This window comes from Mytilus edulis, chromosome 10, assembly GCF_963676685.1.
Source record: "Mytilus edulis chromosome 10, xbMytEdul2.2, whole genome shotgun sequence".
NCBI lineage: Eukaryota > Metazoa > Mollusca > Bivalvia > Mytilida > Mytilidae > Mytilus > Mytilus edulis.
In genome coordinates, this window is record NC_092353.1 from 11,894,344 (window position 1) to 11,914,340 (window position 19,997).

Here is a 19,997-nt window from a genome sequence, read left to right on the forward strand (position 1 = left end):
TTAACCAGACTTTGCATTTATATGCTGTTGTTTTACTTTTGTACACATTTTGAAACCCCACAGTGACGACTAATGACTAAGTAAACAGCTAATAATAGTTAACACTGAGGTTGTAAGTCCGCATCCCGTACGAGGCAGTTGCATCCGACTCCAATCTTAATTAACTAGGATTGTCAGTTTTCCTATCGAAGGTCAGTAATTCTCCGCAGGCACTCCGGCTTCCACCGTCAATAAAAACTGACCGCCACGAAATACCACTATAGTGGTATAGACCAATCAATCAATCAATTAATCTTGCTGTGTACGACTAAGGTGTATGTTCATAGATATCACTACATACAATTGATTGCACGTTTAATGGATATTTAGGTGAAACACCCATTTACAAGACAGTTTGAAAATGGTTTAGTCTTTTGAAAAACAAAACAATTCAATTTATAGTTACAAAAGTTCTTGCAAAGTCGAAATATACATCTAATATTTATTGTGTTTTTTGTCGTATGTATATCCGTCTAATATTTCATTTTATGGTTAGACCCCAAACGGCACAATATTGGTGAATACTTTATACTTGGCCTTTTAATGGTAAACACGTTTCAATGTCAAACACCGGTCTATTCTGCTGTGGTGCTTTACGCCAACAACAAATCATAATGCTCTGTCATGCTTGAACAATTTGAAACTTTATTATATATTTCACTGGGGTGTGCGGTTGCTGTATCTTTGGCAAGATTCCAAAATGCAAGATGATCATAGTGTAAATGTGTCAAAACTTCACTGCGAGTATGTGAATGATGTCAGAAGGCATCTTAGACCTGCAATTTATTACTTGGAGCTTGTTTTCAGTGTTGAAAGGATTTCTGTGTTACACTAATAGCATTAATGACAAACATGCTTATCCTGTACATGATATCATGTTTTGTTATCTGTAAAATATATATTTTAATTTTGTTTTTAAATTCATCGTTGATATCAGGTCTTAAATGTTTAGCGTTTTCACTGGTAGAATTTAAAAGTGGAAAGCGAATACTAAAACAGTTGAACCCGGCAACATTGTATTTGATAGTCATGAACCTTATAAGTGTTTTGCTTGTATACCTTAGTTTCTTTGAGTAGTCGATATTATATTTTGATGATCTTTGTTTAAAGTTAATTATATGTACATTGGGCCCATTAAATATTTTGTTGCGTTATTGTGTTGTTTGTTATTCGCAATCATCCTACATATTTCTGTTCTTTATCTATTTTTGGAATTTCATTCCTTATCTATGCTGTATCATGTACATCGAAAATCTTAACAACTGTAACATCAAAATGAATTCGATTGCTATAATAACTTTCAATGACGTTTAGGATTTAATTTTCAAGTGGACACTTAATTATAATATATATTTTACACTTTGAAGTATCCATTAAGTATTAAAGTCACTTTGAATAAAATAACACTTATAAACAAACGTTGGTATTTATATTTAATGAACTATAATAGCATTCACATGTATACTGAATTATATTTGACATTTGAGTCACTGTAATGACGGAAGTCAACTTTCAAATTTGGGCATACAACAATTTCCATGCATCGAGTAAGTTTCTATTTAAAACTATATTTTGTTCGTCTTCTTTCAACTGTGCTGGCACAAGATTGACAATGTAAGATTTTTAGTTTTTCCTCCTTTGACTGGGAAATCAAAATATATTAATGTTTGTTTTTCATTCATGCAAATAAAGAACTTTGTCTTTATTTGTTACTGTTTTATAATTCTCAATTTTGTCATTGCATACATTGCAGAATTAACTAATTTAAAGTATAGAACCATCAAGTCTAACATACATTTGTAATTTTTTTTAACAGACAAATTTTTTTTTAACAGAAATTATTTTTTTTATCAACTATGCATTTATATAAAAACAATAGCTGTCTTTAGAAGCGCTAAACTTCTAAAGCTTGGTTACATAATCCATAAAGTGTGATTTAAAAAAAACACGTATCAATTGTTTACGTTAATTATCACTATCAATATTAACGATCACAGAATGTATAAAATACTGGTAGCTGTAATTGCTTTGCTAAGCAACTTAGCAATCGGAAATGGAGAAGTTATTGGTAGGGGCTACAATATAGTATTAGGAAATCCGGACGGAGTTAATCCGTTGTTAGGAGGGTCTGATCCGGGAATACTTGACAAGAAGATACTGCAAACTGAGGGAGAGCTCGATTCCCAAGCTGTAATTTCCGAACTCGCAGACAGTTGTAAAATGTCAGAGTCAGTAGAATGGTATCATGATAGGAAGTCATACCAGACTAAACTACAGCATTCTATTGAGACTTCAGGTAAGAAACTACATACATATATATATAGTAGATTTGTTAACTAGAAGTTCAACATTGTACCTACATAAAAAGATCCTTATATGGATGCATTATTAACCAACATTTTTCATACGAGCCAGACTCGATAAATTTACTTGACTAGAATGGTTTATAGTAAAATGTTTTTGATTATAGAAGTGTATATGTTGACTAGATTAATAACATTGGATGGAAATCTTCATTACGTTCAGGGGTCATCCCAATTCAAGAACTAACATTTAGACTCTTCAACTTTTTTGATTCGAGCGTCACTGATGAGTCTTTTGTAGACGAAACGCACGTCTGTCGCAAATACTAATACTAAATTTTAATCCTGATATCTGTGATGAGTAAATTTTAAAATATGCTTAAACAGCCCTACTCTGAGAAGACTTATGCTTTTGTTGTTTTCTCAACATAGTTAAAGAATTTACATTAATCAAACTTTTCCTGAATGGAAATATTGTGTTAATTTTGCATTTTGAATGTGCATTCCAGTTTTATTGTTGTATACTAATTAAGATGCTCAGAATACAGGGGTGCTGTTGGGACCTCCGAAACATCATGTCATGACAAAACTTTGAACATTGATTGATTATTACCATGTAGAAATGTATGCCTGTACACATTAGTATATACATGGTTTTATCATAAAATTTAACTTGGGATTTTAAATTGGTAGTATGAAACTTCATTAATATGTCGCAATAATATAAGCTCTGCTAGATGTTTATATAAACTTTTGTTAATGTATTGTAACGTTATTATCGTTGCATTGTATCTATAAATGTGTCGGCTATTCATGAGCTGAATATAGTCGTATCTAGGAACTGTTATTGAGCTGACGGAAACTTTTCGTGATCTCAAACTCATCAAAATGTATGATGAATAATTGTCATCTTTATATGCTTTATGTAGATAATGTTGCTTTTGTCTTTATTATTAATTGTTCACAATATATAGAAAATAACAATCATTTCATCTTTATCGATGTTTTTTTTAACAGGAACTGGTAATTTTGCTCTTAAAAAAAATGCCTTCGTTGGAAGCACACGTAAGTTTAAGTTTACATTTGACTACATTGTATAACGTCGAACACGCCGGTACATTTTGAAAAAATACAGATTACAAAGTGACGGTGTGGAAACATCAAACTGTTTCCAAATTCTATAAAAAGGTACAACATCGAACAATAACACATTTCAAATAATTAAAAAACAGTTACAATAATCATGTAGTACCTGAAACAGATGCAATTATATGATGATTACGAAATCTGATGTGCTCCGCAAGCAAGTGAACGAATATCTCGCGATATGATTCGACAACATCTAATAAATCATATTTACAAGTTTAAGGAAAGTAACATTTTTGCAAATTCATGCATAAAAAGTAGATGAAAAAAGACAGCTGAACTAAACCCTGAATACCCATGACAGATTCCATATATTCTTGCAATTATCAATTAAGTAATCCTTTTTCAAAAACAGTTTACCGTGGAAAACAGACAGTGGCACGAATGTTTGTGAGTCGAAGTTCGTACATAGCAATACACACTCTTCCTACCAGAACGGAAATTCTAATGCGTGATAGTTAAATTTAAAACTTAATTATTTGATATTCGAGGGAAACGTCGATATTTATTGTGCACCATTGTGCCCAAATGAAGTCAATAGTAGTATACCACTGTATAATAGTCATAAATTCATTTAACTGAATCATCCCGGATAACAAAACAAAACCGAGGGAAACAAGTCAACTATAAGAGTTCAACAACAGAAAAACCGAAAAAAGTGAGTGCTACAACAATAAACGCCAACTTTCATAGAAACAGACTATTTGATAACAACCGCCATATTCCTAACTTGAGACAGTAAAGTATATGACAGTTAATTGTTTAATTGACGACACACATCATCAATTTAAAAGTGGCATAGCATGTTCTATTGGATTAAGTGCTAACTACGCAGTCTTTCAGTGATATATTTTCCATCAGTAAATTTAACAATGAAGACATTGATGTTCTAATTTTCCCCTTCTTTTTTACCAGACTACCGTTACCTTTCCCAGCACACATTCGCTGAATATAATGTTGTACAGGAAAGAGCAGAGACTTGCAGCTACGGCAAAGAACGCTACGCTATGGATATTGTTGACTGTAAACATTTTACTGTAGGAGACTCGTTTGCAGCAGCTGTGTGCGACCTTAGTCCTACTTACAAAAAGAATGAATACCTAGATTTCTTGAGAACATGGGGAACGGTGTGTATAGATGATTTAAGTTGCCAGCATATTTTTGTCTCATCGTTTACTTATCTGGTTTTTTTTTTTATATTAGCTGATAAGTTTATCTGTGCACACCATTAAAATATTGCAGTCATGTGCATTTAAAGCAATTAACAGGTAATACTTAGTATGTCTATTGTATTTTCATACAGCTGACATTCATTTCCCAAATTTTGCCGAACCTATATTTGCTATAAATAAAATACTGTGTCGATGTCAATGCTGTAAATGCAGGCACATCATAATTCTATGAAACCCTTAGTCTTAAAATTGAATGAAAACATGTTTGTGTGGATACTTTTAAGGATTTACATATTTTAATGGAGGTAATAGATGTATTAATTCTGCTGACCCACAAATAAACATAATTTGGATTTAAGTTAGAATGACAATTACTCAGCTACGTTTACACATGACTTAACTTAAGAGAAAAATTGTTCAATTCGTAAAGTGTTGTTGATTTAAAGCTTAGCAACAATTATTCCGACACTTTCTGAATATCGACAAACTAAATAATTCGTCGATGTCAATATGGTGCATATCAATAGTCTGAAAAACATCTCCAAAATCTGTATCAATTAGGTTTAAAACCGTAGTTAAAAATATGATAAAGTACAATTATATGAAGGTAATTCTGGATTCTGATTATCTAAAGTTATAGATAGTAGCTACATTAGCATATCGATATACTGTGGATTCATTTATTTTCGTGGGTACCAATTTTCGTAGTTAGAGATAACCTTGTATATTCGTGGATATTGAATTTTGTGGTTTTGACAAAAATCTGCATACATTCGTAAGTCGTTGAACATTTAAATTCGTGGTTTCCCTATAACCACGAAATCAACGAAAATTGGTATCCAACGAGTATAAACGAATCCACAGTAACCATTTATATATTTATAATCATGTCTTGGCTTAATATTCACGATTGAACCGGAAACTAAAATTAATAGTAATCACACTTAATTGACAAACTATTACAATTATTATTAAAAATTTATCACGTTTTATGCTTGATATATTGATATATGCTTGACATTTAAACTACATAACCTGACAAAATCTACTTTAATGACTCAAACGTTTGCCAATTCTAAATTCTCTACTCAAATTTTAATAAGGACACTCATGATAACAGAATGAAGTGCTCATTCCGTTTTAAGGGTTACTAAAGGCTTTCTTAAAAAAGAAAATATGACCCTAATCTATCTTTTTTTGTATGAATAATAGTCCGATAATTGTATTGACACCGAACACCTTCTATATATGTTGATGATTGATTGATTGTTGGTTGCTTAACGTCCAGTGGCAAATATTTCATGCATATTTAGGACGAGAACAAGTTCACAATAAATACAATAGGTAGGTTGATACAATAGAGGCGATCTGGGATGATGGTCGGAGAAATGTGGACTGCCACTGGAAAATGAGGGTATATTGGATAGGGACAGAAATTTTGCCTTGCAACTGGCCACCTACGGACCCCTCAAAGAGTTGTTGCAAGGGTTCTTAACGTGCAAAGAACGTGGCACTCTCTTTACACGAGGCATCGGATTTAACGCCCACCTTCTGACCGGACGTGACTGCGAACTTGATACATCCCGTACAGTCAAACGGACTGTTGATGAATCATTATCTTAACATTCCATAAATTTAATCAACGTTAAAAGTTTTAACATATTAATCTTTAGGATATATTAAGTTACAGTTCTGTTGGCTTCTACAGCATTTGATTGGTGTAAATTTTTCGTGACAAAATTTCCAAAAATAAAACCATCATTGTTGAGCTTATTTCGTACATTGGAAACATTGTACAAGTAAGCAATATGATGTTTCTAAAAGAAAAGGGTTGAGGACCTCACTGATTCTTTTAAACTTTTCTTAAAAGACAATAACTCTTTTCATTGTAATATCCTTTTATGTTGAATAGTTGAGGTTTAATAGATATCTAATAATTTGAAGAACCTTCATGGAAACTATATCGATTACCTCTTGTTTATTTTATTTTGTTGCCATTTAATTCGGGACTTTTCCTTTTGAATTTTTACTTTTTACAGCATGTCATAGTAGAAGCAGAAATGGGAATCAAAACTATCAAACGGTCACAAGTCAAGGACGTTGATTTATTTGTATACCTACTGGACAAGGTATGTGAAGCGTTAATTACAAACTGTATAATCAATTTTGAATGGGTTACTGCAATACTGAATGTTTTTTTCGTAACTCGTTTGATAAATCCGGTTCATTGAAATTAATTATAATATAAAAGAAATCTAACAACATGTCAAAATAAATACTGAACCAAATAAATGAAACAGTTACTGAAATCAAAATTAAGTAAAAATAAAACGTATGCACAGTGTATTCAGTATATAAATAAGTGGAAAAGGTAATTTTTTCATAATTCCTTTCCATCTGAATAAAATATATCTCTATGAATTGTACCAAATATAAGCAGATCATAGTTAATCACCATCAATGTAAATGCATTACATTAAACTCAATGACGGTTATACCTATCATTTCATACGACGAATACTACAAGCAAATCATATGTTGCTTGTACTTTTAGTGGGCATTACGTCCGCGTTTGAAAGAAGTGTTTAATGATAATGATAATGATAATGATGTGATTGTAATTTTACTTTAAAGATTTATATGGTGGTTTTTTTTTTATCGTTTTGGATCCTCAATGCTCTTCAACTATGTACTTGTTTGGCTTTTCAACTGTTTTGATATAAGCGTCACTGATGAGTCTTGTGTAAACGAAACGCGCGTCTAGCGTACTAAATTATAATCCTGGTACCTTTGACAACTATTTAAGTAGCCCTTATTCTATTATTAAAAAAAGTTTTGGATTTTAAAATATTTAGGATTTTAAAATAGTTTGGTCACAAGCATCACTGGAGAAACATTTATTATGACAATGCGTGTATGGTGCATTGAATTGATAGTGTTAATGTTGTTGTACAACTTAGTCTTATGAGTAAAAACAGACGTCTAGATTCTTTCCAACAAAATGGGTAAAACTATTTGAATGTCTTCTAGTTATTTGTGATTGAATCAAAATGAAATGTCTTTCAATTTATTTTCAGCGTTGTCATTTATTCAAAATACACAATATGAAATACATTTCGTGTTTTTTTTTTTGTTTTTTTTTTGTAGGTTCCAGAATCAATCATGGAAAAAGATTATACAAGGGTGGTTAAATTTGACGTTTTTGCAAGCAGTCCCTATTATAAAATCAGTCTTGGTAATGAAACAGACACACTTATTGTCGGTACGAAGGACGAACCAGAACCTATCGGATTACGAATGATGAGTATCGATACTATATTCCAGACGAAATTTTGGAGCAACATGGATAACCTGATCCTAAGAAATATCTGCAGTGAAAGTACTAGCATCGATGATGTACTATCAAAAAGATCACTTATAATACAAGCGCAAAACGATCTGGTGAGCGGCATGCTAGCTCCGTTAAAAAGTAAGTTATTTTAAGATGATTTAGAATTTATAATGATTTATTTTGACAGTTTCACCATATGCTCACATAGCAAAAAGTTAAATTAACGACATACAACTATTTTAAAATCTTTCTCCAATTTTCATTTATAAAAAGACTAAACCTATTTTTATCAAATTATATGGGAACAAAAATAAAACGAAAAACCAAATCATGTTTCGCAACATTTTGAAAACTATATACACCTGAGTAAAAAACAACTCGGCCTGAATACATCTAGTACAATCTATAGTGACAGCTTGAACCGTCCTATTGACAATAGGTGTTGTATAATTTGATTCAGTGGAAACAAGTGGAAAATTAGTTTGAATTTACCATAGGGACATTCAAAATTCATTAGTCGATGAGACACTGACACAATGCCATGACTAGAAACAAAACCAAACCAAACATTAAAAAAATAAAGGCAAAAGATACCAAAACTCGCTGTTTGAATAAGCCCGTTTTGTGTAGATGCAATATTTACGGGTGAAATCTATCATATGTGATTGATTGATTGTTGGTTGCTTAACGTCCAGTGACAAATATGTCATGCTTGTTCAGGACGAGAATAAGTTAACAATAAATACAATAAGAAGTGCCAAGACTTTTTGTAATATTTTGTTGGTTGTCTTGTTGTTAGGAGCAGGTTCTTGTATCCATGTATAAATTTTGGTTTATGTTTTTTTTAGCAATAACTGAGAGTTATAGTTCCCAACCCTTCATTATTTACAAATAATGAAAATGATTCCATACTTAGCTTTTTAGCTTCTTTACATTTATTAGTAAACGAATAGCGTTTTCTTATATTCCATTTCTTTGTTTAGAGCTTACGCATAGATATAATTAGACATCTATAATACTTTTATTCAGGTAATTTAGCAGTAAACTCAGAATGGCCGAGAGGAACGTATGGTTTTGTTGAGGTTATAAAAGACAATTCCGAGATCTGTCCTAGAGGAGTCAGCAGAGAAGGATATGTGCAATGGGCTACTGAAAAAAGTGACTCAAAAAACAAGTTTTCGGATCAGAACCATTTTTCAGGTAATTTTTATTTTTAAGAAGGGTACATTGTTTAGAATTAACTTTTTCAAAATGATTGAATTGGCTGTAATCAGGTCTGCATGTTTTATCTGTTCTGTTATAGGGGTTCTCGAATTTCCTCATATGCTTATAATTGAATAGACATTTTTCTTGGCATAATTGAGGCTGCACTTTATATGTTCTTTTTCAGTTATTGGTTGTTCTGTCGATGATTAAACTCACCGTTTATACAAGGCTTTAAATGTTGTACGCCGAATGGAAGTTACGTCTACATTAGACTCATCAATAACGTTCCAATCATCAAATGTCAAAAACCAAAATTAAGTACGAATGTGAATAGCATGTAGAATATAAAGTTCAAAAACGTGTTGCCCAATATTCTAAAATAAGCTCTTCCTTCATTAGAATATCGTCAATACTTAATTTATAATTATTTTAATTCATGTCAACACAAACATGCTGACTACTGACAACAACCCGATATGAATTTATAGTTCTCTTGTTTTGTACATTACATCATATTATCCTTTGCCTTTTCCGATCAATGTTGTAACTGACAGTCTTTCTTAACATTTTTATAATTCATTTCATCTTAATATCAAAATCAGAACTTAATGTTTTCAAGTTGAAGATTTTTCATTTGTAGGCCGTTCATATCTTGCATGCTTATGATATTATTAATAGATATAGGAAGATGTGGTATGAGTGCAAATGAAACAACTTTCCATACAAATCACAATTTGTAAAAGTAAATCATTAAAGGTCAAAGTACGACCTTCAACACAGAGCCTTAGCTCACACCGAACAGCAAGCTATAAAGGACCATTAAAAGACTAGAATAAAAACCTTCAAACTGGAAAACTAACGGCCTACTCTATTTTTTAAAGACGAGAAAAAAGAAAAAACATATCAACAAATGACAACCACTGAACATCAGATACCTGAATAAAAACAGGTGCTAACAAATGCAGCAGGTTTAAACGTGTTAATAAGAGCCAACATTCACTCAAACCTGAAACAATAGTGTTACATCACAAAATTGAGAGACACACTATAAAATAACAATTGAAATGGCTTAACTCAACCAAAAGACATATAAACAAAAACAAGTGAATATACACTCAACGGATAAATTTGATCTTTGACGAAATGTGAATACAAAATTAATTAAAACAAAAATCAATGAGATGTAAAACAATATCTAATAGACAACAATGTTTTGAGTGTGTTAAATTTGGATAATTTACTCAGATATTACATCTCCATTGTTATAATTGAGGTTTAAAACTGAACAAACTCTAACGGCATCCCATAACATAGAAATAAACGTAGATTTCAGTTAAAGAGACAGCAACTTAAATGACATGGATCATAAAATAAACATCAAATGCGACGGAAAAAACTGTTTTGCAAATACGTGGGACAAAACACATATAGGAGAAACTGAGTGGTTTCCATTTTTGTTTATTAAAAAGAAACCAAATTAATGTAGTCATGTAATTATTAGAATTCAAGACAGGTCATTGAATCATTTAGAATCGAAACCAAAGCACTTGACAAAAGTCTTATTTTCAATCTATATTAAATTCACAACTACAACCAGAAAATATTTATATACTATTTGAATAACAATGTACATCTATCGATTGGTGTTTATCCAATACGTATTGTACGGAAATATGTTCAAATGTTGTAACAGTATAACACAAGTAGGATATGATAACTTTTATGACTGACACTGCGGGAATAACAAAAACAAGTACTGAATGCTACCTTTTATGACTGACACTGCGGGAATAACAAAAACAAGTACTGAATGCTACCTTTTATGACTGACACTGCGGGAATAACAAAAACAAGTACTGAATGCTACCTTTTATGACTGACACTGCGGGAATAACAAAAACAAGTACTGAATGATACCTTTTATGACTGACACTGCGGGAATAACAAAAACAAGTACTGAATGATACCTTTTATGACTGACACTGCGGGAATAACAAAAACAAGTACTGAATGATACCTTTTATGACTGACACTGCGGGAATAACAAAAACAAGTACTGAATGATATCTTTTATGACTGACACTGCGGGAATAACAAAAACAAGTACTGAATGATACCTTTTGTAAATTTATTGTGAAAAAGTGTGACCAAATTAAATTTGTATGAAACTCGAAAGCTTTCCATACTGAAAATGTGCGCACGGTCAACGCTTTTACAAATTTACTAAAATTAATAACAGAAGCGTTCAAACCATATCATTACATTATTTTTGCTAAGATAATAAGAACACAATTTCAATCAAATCTTTCTTTTTTTCATTTGCACTTTATTCTTGAAGCTCATGTCATAATGAATGTTACATTTCATTTTCAAATGAAGATAAATTGTAGAATGACGCGAAATTTTTATTAGCCAATCAAAAATTACGTATTTTAATGAAATATATATGTAATGCAATTATTTGGTTTTTAGTTTATGTTTCGTATATCAATCATTCTACTAAAAATGATCACACCATAAATATAGACATATAATATAATCATAGCAAATTTTGAATGTATGTTTAACCTGCAGGTTCTGAAAGCCGTCTGCTGCTTAAATTCTGTGGTAGATACGATGTTTCACCTACAAGGTATGAGCTAGAGTGGCCACGTGGTAACTATTGTTTATTCAAACAAGGAGAATGTCCATCAGGTATGATGAATTGTTCAGAGCATTAAGGAATTCCAATTAAGAAATATTTTTTTAGAATGAAAGGCAAAGGCGAAAGGAATACTTTTTAAAACATTAAATAATTCATTTCAGCAATTTTTTTGAGGAAGGAAAATCCGGCCTTAGAATAATAAAATCGACTGTTTGTATTAAAAAATAGTAAAATGTGTATACTCTCTCCACTTAAGTAAGGCTCCGTGCTGAAGACCGTACTTTGGCCTATAATTGTTTACATTTGGACACTATACGTATATTGTTTTTATACTGAAATCGATAAAAAATTAAGAATTAAAAAAAATATGTAACAAATATCGTTAATAAAAAAAGTGTTTGGAATTTCCCTCTTGGGGTACCATTTTGGGGTATTCCCTCTGACCGTAGTACAGGAGGTAGGACATTGACATTTTAAGGAATTAGAAAGGGAAAATGAACTTAATTAATATCATTTAATAAACATGGTATATAAATACCAATTTGAAGACATAACAAGTTTAAATTCATAAAAGTTTGACCATTGTTACTACACGTTTTCATGGTTGTGGCGTGACGTTGTTGATGAAATACAGTAGTTCCGGTAAGAAGGCGGGGCTTATATGTTAGTTGAGGTCATTGACGTATAAAGCTAACGTTTATACGTATAGCTTTATCTGTATAGTAAAATAGCTGATTGCAGTATAATTACTAATTATGACCTGGATGGAGAGTTGTAGCATTGGCACTCATTACACATCTTCTTAAGTCTATCGTCCAGTACCAACTTTATTGGTTTATAAACTTATATAACAAATGAGTGTAAAGGGGCATGCAAATTATCCTATTTTCAGATAAGCAGTCTTTTAAAGCTGACTAAGCGGTACGGGATCTGTTTATTGTTGAAGGCCGTACGGTGACCAATAGTTGTTAATTTCTGTGTCATGTTGGTCTCTTGTGAACAGTTGTCTCGTTGGCAATCACATATTCTTTTTTATATTTTATGTAAAGGATTTTATTATGCACTGGGTAAAAAGAAAGGGGTGAAGCAGTAATAAATTTTATCAAATCGAATTATATACGATTAAATAACAAAGACTTCACCCTGTCGAAATAGGTGTTAGGAAAAAATGGGTATCGAGAAAGATTACATGTTTTTTAGACATTTATTTGTAAATACCGTAAATAATAACCAATTAAACATTTTGCTATAATTTAAAACTAAACATTGTGTATAAAGATAGGGAGATGTGGTATGATTGCCAATGATACAACTCAGTGTTTTTAAATTTAAAAGAACCTCTTTTTGAATAGAAGTGTTATCTGCCTGGAAACGTTTCAAGGGCATTTTTCATCCCGTTAAACATGTTAAATTCATTCATGTAAGAAAAGAATGTATTTGGTTCAATCCGTTCATTAAAGTTGACAGAACGAGTTTTTACAGATCTTAATACTTGAAAGGCATACGGTTCATCAATGGTATTGTAGATGATAAAGGCGCATTTTTGTCTCATGACGCTATTTACAAAACATATAACCTGAATGTTACTTTTTTGAGACATTCTATCTATTAAACTTGCTATACTACGTGACTTGAAAGGTTTGTTATTACAACAACACATGTCACCTAACAGCAACTCATTTGGATTCGTTTATGAGAATGAGAATAAAAAATGCCTATCAGTAAATTATTCGCTGAAGATGTATATTCACTTTTAATTGATCGGGGAAGTGTTTCTCCTATTTCTCAACAAAGGTGGGAAGAAAGTTTAAATATAAAAATTAGTGACGAAAAATGGGAAAATATTTATTCACTAGCTTTTAAATGTACTATAGAAAGCAAACTACAAGCTTTCCAATGTAAAATGTTACACAGAAAAGTCTGAATAGGAGGGAGGGATTCATGGAAGTTATTTAATTAAATCTATTTTTTATATAATCATATATATTTAATGTATTCCAAAGTATCCCTAAGATGTATCATATACTGAATATTCACACCATTTACTTGTAAATTTTTACAATTACGTATTCCTAAAATATCAATAGTATAACAATGCCATAAATATCATGTATGTATTGTGAAAATGTATGTATGCACTATAGTTTGAACACCAAAAAGATCAATAATTTTTAAAATAAAAACTACAGGTATCCATCAAAGTTCAAAAGAATAATTGTATGCAATTATAGGCAATTGCAAACGACTTCAACATTAAAACGCCATACAATAAAATCGGCTATATAAGGCCCCGACTTGAAAGTATGAAACAAATTCAATTGAGAAAAAAACAAACAGCATGATTTTAATAAACATAATCATTCATAAAAACACATATTAAAGACATGAACTAACAACAACCACGATAGTTAATTGGCATTGGACAGACACTTTTGAAATATGACGCGGGCAAACATGTTTGAAGACGTCCTGTGTTTTGTGGCATAGTATTTCTATCTCTCAAAGGGTATCAAAATCAAACAAAAAAACATTTTGCCTTTAAAAGTCAACCCCGCCACATTATTTATGTATGTGCCTGTCCAAAGTAAAGAGCCTGTAATTCAGTGGTTGTCGTTTGTTTATGTGTTACATATTTGTTTTTCATTCATTTTTTATATACATGAGGCCGTTAGTTTTCTCATTTGAATTGTTTTACATTGTCTTATCGGGGCGTTGTATAGCTGACTATGCGGTATGGGATTTGCTCATTGTCGAAGGCCGTACGGTGACCTATAGTTGTTAACGTCTGTGTCATTGTGGTCTCATGTGGACAGTTGTCTTTTTTTTTCATAATGACAACTGTTTTTACAAAAAATTCCGAGTATAATGGCGTAAATTTATTAATACATCATATATGGATATATAGTCATAACATTTTTTAAAATATTTGAGCAAAACAACATTTTAATTAATTCAATGCTATCAACTATAAGTACTTTAAAATGAACCATGGAATAGCAAACATCAAATTCCCTCACAGATCTTTTTTCTTGTGTCTTTTAATCATTTTTGTTAACAATGTTGTAGCCTTTTTCTGTTCGATCAAAGAATTGCATGTATTCCTTCTATATATTATATGCCATGTTTTTCAGTGAAGATGTTGCAAATTCTTGTAGAATACTTTATTACATTCAGATTTTGATATTAAATTAAATTGTGATATAAATATCAGACTGTCCTCTGTGTATACAATAAATTACTTATTTTTATTTAGATGTTCGTTTATGAGATTCCTACTTTTCAGGGTTTGGTGAAGGTTCTGTGGCTTGGGCTCTAGACCCCACTCGTAAGTCATTCACCGGTTCCTACTACCCTGATGGGATATATTCCTCTCCAGATGTAACAATGTTCTTCTGCTGCAGGTAACTAAGTTTTCAGAAGGTTTATGGTGCAGTTGTTTTCTTTTTTTTTAACTTGTATTTACTATCAAGAGATATCTTCCATTATTCTCTTATTGCTATTTAAGAATATAACTCCTTTGAAGAAATGATTATACATGGCTTCCCTAGCATTGAATTTAATACAATTGCCATCGGACTTCATATAATTTAGTATCAATAAAGTATGAAGACATGAGTTTTTTTTAACTTAAAAATATTCAAGTCCTTGATTTACACTTTGAAACTAAGGTTTCAACTCCCCAGGCAAAGTTGGCTTTAGATGAATTTGGCCATTTAATTTAGGTATTTTTGACATATAGCTCTTCAACAATTTTTGGTACTTACGCATCTTTGGATTTCAAATATTTTGCTTTGAGCGTTCCTGATGAAGGTAAATCAAGAAAAGCGCTTCGGACGCAATAAATTATTAAATGTGTTGTCTTCCATTTTTTATAGTTTCAATTCGTCCTGTTTATTAACATCATGAAAAGTCTCTTACTGAAATATATCGGGATGACAAAAAATACCGTATATACTAATGCATTGAAATACACAGAAAATCAATCAATACAATTAGGATGTCAGTTGTGACTGAGGGATGTGATATCTTAGTTTGGGTACAATTCCATGCACTATTCCTATCATATGTATTTGATAAGACAACCGTAGTATAACACTGTTTTGTTTAATCATCATCATAAATTGACAAATCTGGGTTAATCAAATTGATTGACATGAACATTTTTTCCCATCACAGACCAAAAAAGGAGTGAATGATTCTCAGTGTAAATGTGTATCTTTTATAAACGGGACATCCTATCGATACGTTAAAAAAACATCAGATGTGGAACTGTTAATTTTTCTTTTTGTAAAACATCAGAAGTGGTACTGTTAATTTTCCTTTTTGTAAAACATCAGATGTGGTACTGTTTATTTTCCTTTTTGTAAAACATCAGATGTGGTACTGTTAATTTTCCTTTTTGTAAAACATCAGATGTGGTACTGTTAATTTTCCTTTTTGTAAAACATTAGAAGTGGTACTGTTAATTTTCCTTTTTGTAAAAGATCAGATGTGGTACTGTTAATTTTCCTTTTTGTAAAACATCAGATGTGGTACTGTTACTTTTCCTTTTTGTAAAACATCAGAAGTGGTACTGTTAGTTTTCCTTTTTTAATGAGTTATCCGTGTTGTTTTTTTTTCTTAGTAGAAACACGACTAAAATGGATATTTTTTCTATGTTGAATTGTTGGAATCGAGAATCATTTTTTTTTGTGGCTGTAATTTTGTAATGCTGAATGGTAGGACTATGACAAAATTGTATTATATAAAAGTTGATATATAGCATATACAAACAATAGTTACACCTGACTTTTCTAGAGAGACTGTAACAGACAACCAATCGTGATAAAGGTCAACCCGTGTTGAAAATAGCAAAGAAAAAATATAATGATTTTTTTATTTATTTCAGAAATGACAGTGACGTAAACCAGTCAATTTTCCTTCCAAAAGACAGACCTTTTTATTTACTACGTAACGACGGCTCCATGGAATGCCAAAATGTTTCCGGTATGACGTCACAAAAAGAGTACATAACATGGGACACAAATAATTTGGTGAAACCGTATACAAGGAGTAACCAGTATTTGAAAGGTGCACACCCTAAAGTAGATCAGACCGATGACAGGGATATTACTATGCACTTTTGTTATTATTCTGTGTAACCATTTGAGCTGAGGCATTTTGAAATTGTAGAATCTAAAATATAATAGACTTAGCTATATTTTGTTTTGTGATCGTGCTTGACTATCCGTGAATAGATTTTTGGAGTTGACATATTGAAACAGTTATAACTGAATGAATAGCCAATATATATTTATCTGTGTACGATTCCCGTATTTATAGTTATATAAATACATTGCCGGTATGTTTCACTATGATACATTATCTTGATTGGCTAAATGTAATCTCGCATTATTCTGAAATTAAGTTTCATTTCCAAATGAAAATTACCATTCATGATGACACGAGCGTCAACAATAAAGTACAGGTAAATAAGAGAAAAATTGAAAGAAATCGTGTTTCCAGGATCCTAGCAACAAATTTAACTACCAGTATTGAATGCATCTTTTGAAAATTTTATAGGGACGGAAAAAAAACTTTAACCGTGCGCACATTTTTACAATGAAGTGCTTTCACGCTAAATACGGAATCGGTCAACCCTTTAACACCTCATTAGATTATATGAAAAACAACATTCTATTCTTAAATGTAATTTCCTGTTAAGTAGATTGTCTTACCGGATCAACTTGTACACCCGCTATTCAAATTACCATGATTGCCGCTTTACGTTCTAAAGAGTTACTTGAGCCGTCTTATATCTACGATTATTATATTTTAAGAAAAAAAGTTCATCTATATTGGTAGAGTGAGCCATATATGTTTGATGTCTCTCTACTCGAACACTTACAATACTACCCTCAATCCTTCAAACTTATAATTCATATTACATCGATCTTGAAGTCGTGATTACAATTAAATGGGCGGACATATTGCTTCTATTTTTCAGTCGTAATTAGCACTTTTTGAGGGTCAGAGAACCTCTAATCGTAGTTGTGATGACAATTTAAATGGGCGGCCATATTGCTTCTATTATACAGTCTTGCTTAACACTTTGTTAGTAGAGAAAGAACCTGTACATTGAAGTCGTGATGACAAATCAAATGAGCGGATTTATTGCTTGTACCATACTGTTATTATAAACACGTTATGAGTGGACAGAGAACTAATACATTGAAGTCGTGTTCCTAATTTAAATGGTCAAACATATTGCTTCCACCCTACAGTCCTGATCAACACTTTTAACTGGAAAGAGAACATTTATTTTGTAGTCGTAATTTAAATTATGTGGGTTGATTTAATGCCTCTCTCTACCTTGTATTCGTTATAATAGTCTGGTGTACATGCATTTCACTGCGACCATATTTTATACATCTATTTAGATAAAGATTTCTTTTCTGTGTTATTTTTGTCGTATGTTTGGTGGTTACAATTGCTACTTAGTTAACTGGCAAATATTTTTAAACAAAAGTCGTATCAAAGAAAACAGTTTCTAAATCAAAACAATTTAACAAACAGTTGCCTCTTTGAGATAACCAAACACTTTAACTTCTGCAAACTGCAATTGTCCAGTGCTTACGATATTCAGCTTGATGTAACGACCAAATGCTTTCCCTTCCACGTTAAATACCAGATGTTCGTCGTCTGTGCCTGGTCCATCGTAATGAACACATACAGTCATGTTATACATAGCGTTGCCAACACTGATGTCAAGATCATGTAGTCTATATCCTACACATAATAAAAAAAGGGAAACACATTGCAGTAAATTCACACATCGCAATAAGTGTCTATTTCTGTTTATAAGTTTAAAAAGTACACCAACCGTGGATATATATACTCCATGCCTTATATATCATGTACTGTAGTACGACGCTAGATTAAAACTGACGTGGAAAGGTAACACCCGGCCACCGAAAGCTTAATTTTTATGAAGCCCAGGTGGTCGTGTGGTCTAGCGAGACGGCTACAGTGCAGGCGATTTGGTGTCACGATATCTCAATAGCATGGGTTCGAATCCCGGCGAGGGAAGAACAACAAATTTGCGATTTTTTTTAAATTGTGTATTCACTGCATGATAAAAGACCTAAAAGCACTAGTGGCCTTAGGTTTTTCAAAATTCATTTCTAAATAGTAAAATGAAAGTACTTCAGTTAACTGTGAATGTAGAATTTTTAGCAGTGTTAGAAAGTGGTGAACATTCTAAAAAGGCTATCATTGTCCCTTATGGGCAAGGAAATACTACCGTGCCACCTTAAGGGGAATATATATGTTTACAATAAATCAATAATGGATTCTTTTTCACCTATGCAATTTGTCTGTTTATCAATAAAAAGTTAATTTAGGGCAACTATAATAAAAATAGCCCTTAAATTCCACCCCTGAGAGTGAAAATTGATGACTCAGCAAATTTTGTCTGATCTGTTGGTAATAATGTAAAAATTCACCTCGAAAGTAGAACTTCATTATTTTTAAGTAACTTGCAATTTTTTTAATTATAAATGCTCGCTTTAACTTTGTGCACTGCTAGACACATGTGCAATCACTGGAATTTGAGACGCGACATATTTAAGTTGCCTGTAAGTCCTATTATTTTCACCGAAATAGATGACTGCATAATTTTTATATATTTTTTCACACAAGTACAGCAATACTAGTTTTCGTCGGGTTTAATTTGTAGCTATATAGTTCAGTGGTAACATGACACCATTATGAGGTTTTTTGAAACCTTTAAGTAGTTAAGGGGTCCTAACTTATTCATTTAGCCCTCATATTTTGCTGAAATAGAGATAACTATAGGGGTTTCTTAAGCTTGACAAGACATTTTTGTGACAAAGAATGTAATTATGATTGTATATCAGCAAGATTAAATAGTTTATTCATTTTCCCTGCAACTTTTACTTGTTGTTTTGATTTTCTGACAATGAAAAGCACAATAAAGGTAAACTGAATATGTAAGGGGACATAATTTAACTTAATGCATACATGAGAAATATACAAACAATCAATTTAGATATATATTCTACAATGTAGTACATTTACTGTCAAAAAGATTTGAGAATAATAGTTAACTACCATCTAAAGAGTCTTGATGTGTTGCCTTCATAATCTTGAAATGC

At 31.7% G+C, this 19,997-nt stretch overlaps 1 protein-coding gene across 2 annotated transcripts; it reads left to right on the forward strand.

The window, feature by feature from the left end:
• Positions 1–1,465: 1,465 nt before the first annotated feature.
• Positions 1,466–18,281, forward strand: LOC139493416 (uncharacterized). 2 transcript variants are annotated; one of them, XM_071281812.1, is made up of 10 exons: positions 1,466–1,586; positions 2,037–2,335; positions 3,360–3,407; positions 4,404–4,615; positions 6,700–6,789; positions 7,808–8,129; positions 9,021–9,191; positions 11,772–11,891; positions 15,125–15,242; positions 16,730–18,281. In XM_071281812.1, the coding sequence occupies exons 2-10, from the start codon at positions 2,038–2,040 to the stop codon at positions 16,980–16,982; spliced, it is 1,632 nt and encodes a 543-aa protein (XP_071137913.1). In that variant the 5' UTR covers positions 1,466–1,586; position 2,037; the 3' UTR covers positions 16,983–18,281. The 2 variants fall into 2 exon arrangements, with proteins under 2 accessions (XP_071137913.1, XP_071137912.1); XM_071281811.1 differs by having other exon boundaries at positions 1,520–1,653.
• Positions 18,282–19,997: the final 1,716 nt, after the last annotated feature.

Bases quoted from the DNA above. Each gene is read 5' to 3' on its own strand.
- LOC139493416 (XM_071281811.1), top strand. From the start codon at position 1,535: ATGACGGAAGTCAACTTTCAAATTTGGGCATACAACAATTTCCATGCA. The intron at 4,616-6,699 runs GTGTGTATAGAT...TACTTTTTACAG, and splicing joins TCTTGAGAACATGGGGAACG to CATGTCATAGTAGAAGCAGA. The intron at 9,192-11,771 runs GTAATTTTTATT...TTTAACCTGCAG, and splicing joins GGATCAGAACCATTTTTCAG to GTTCTGAAAGCCGTCTGCTG.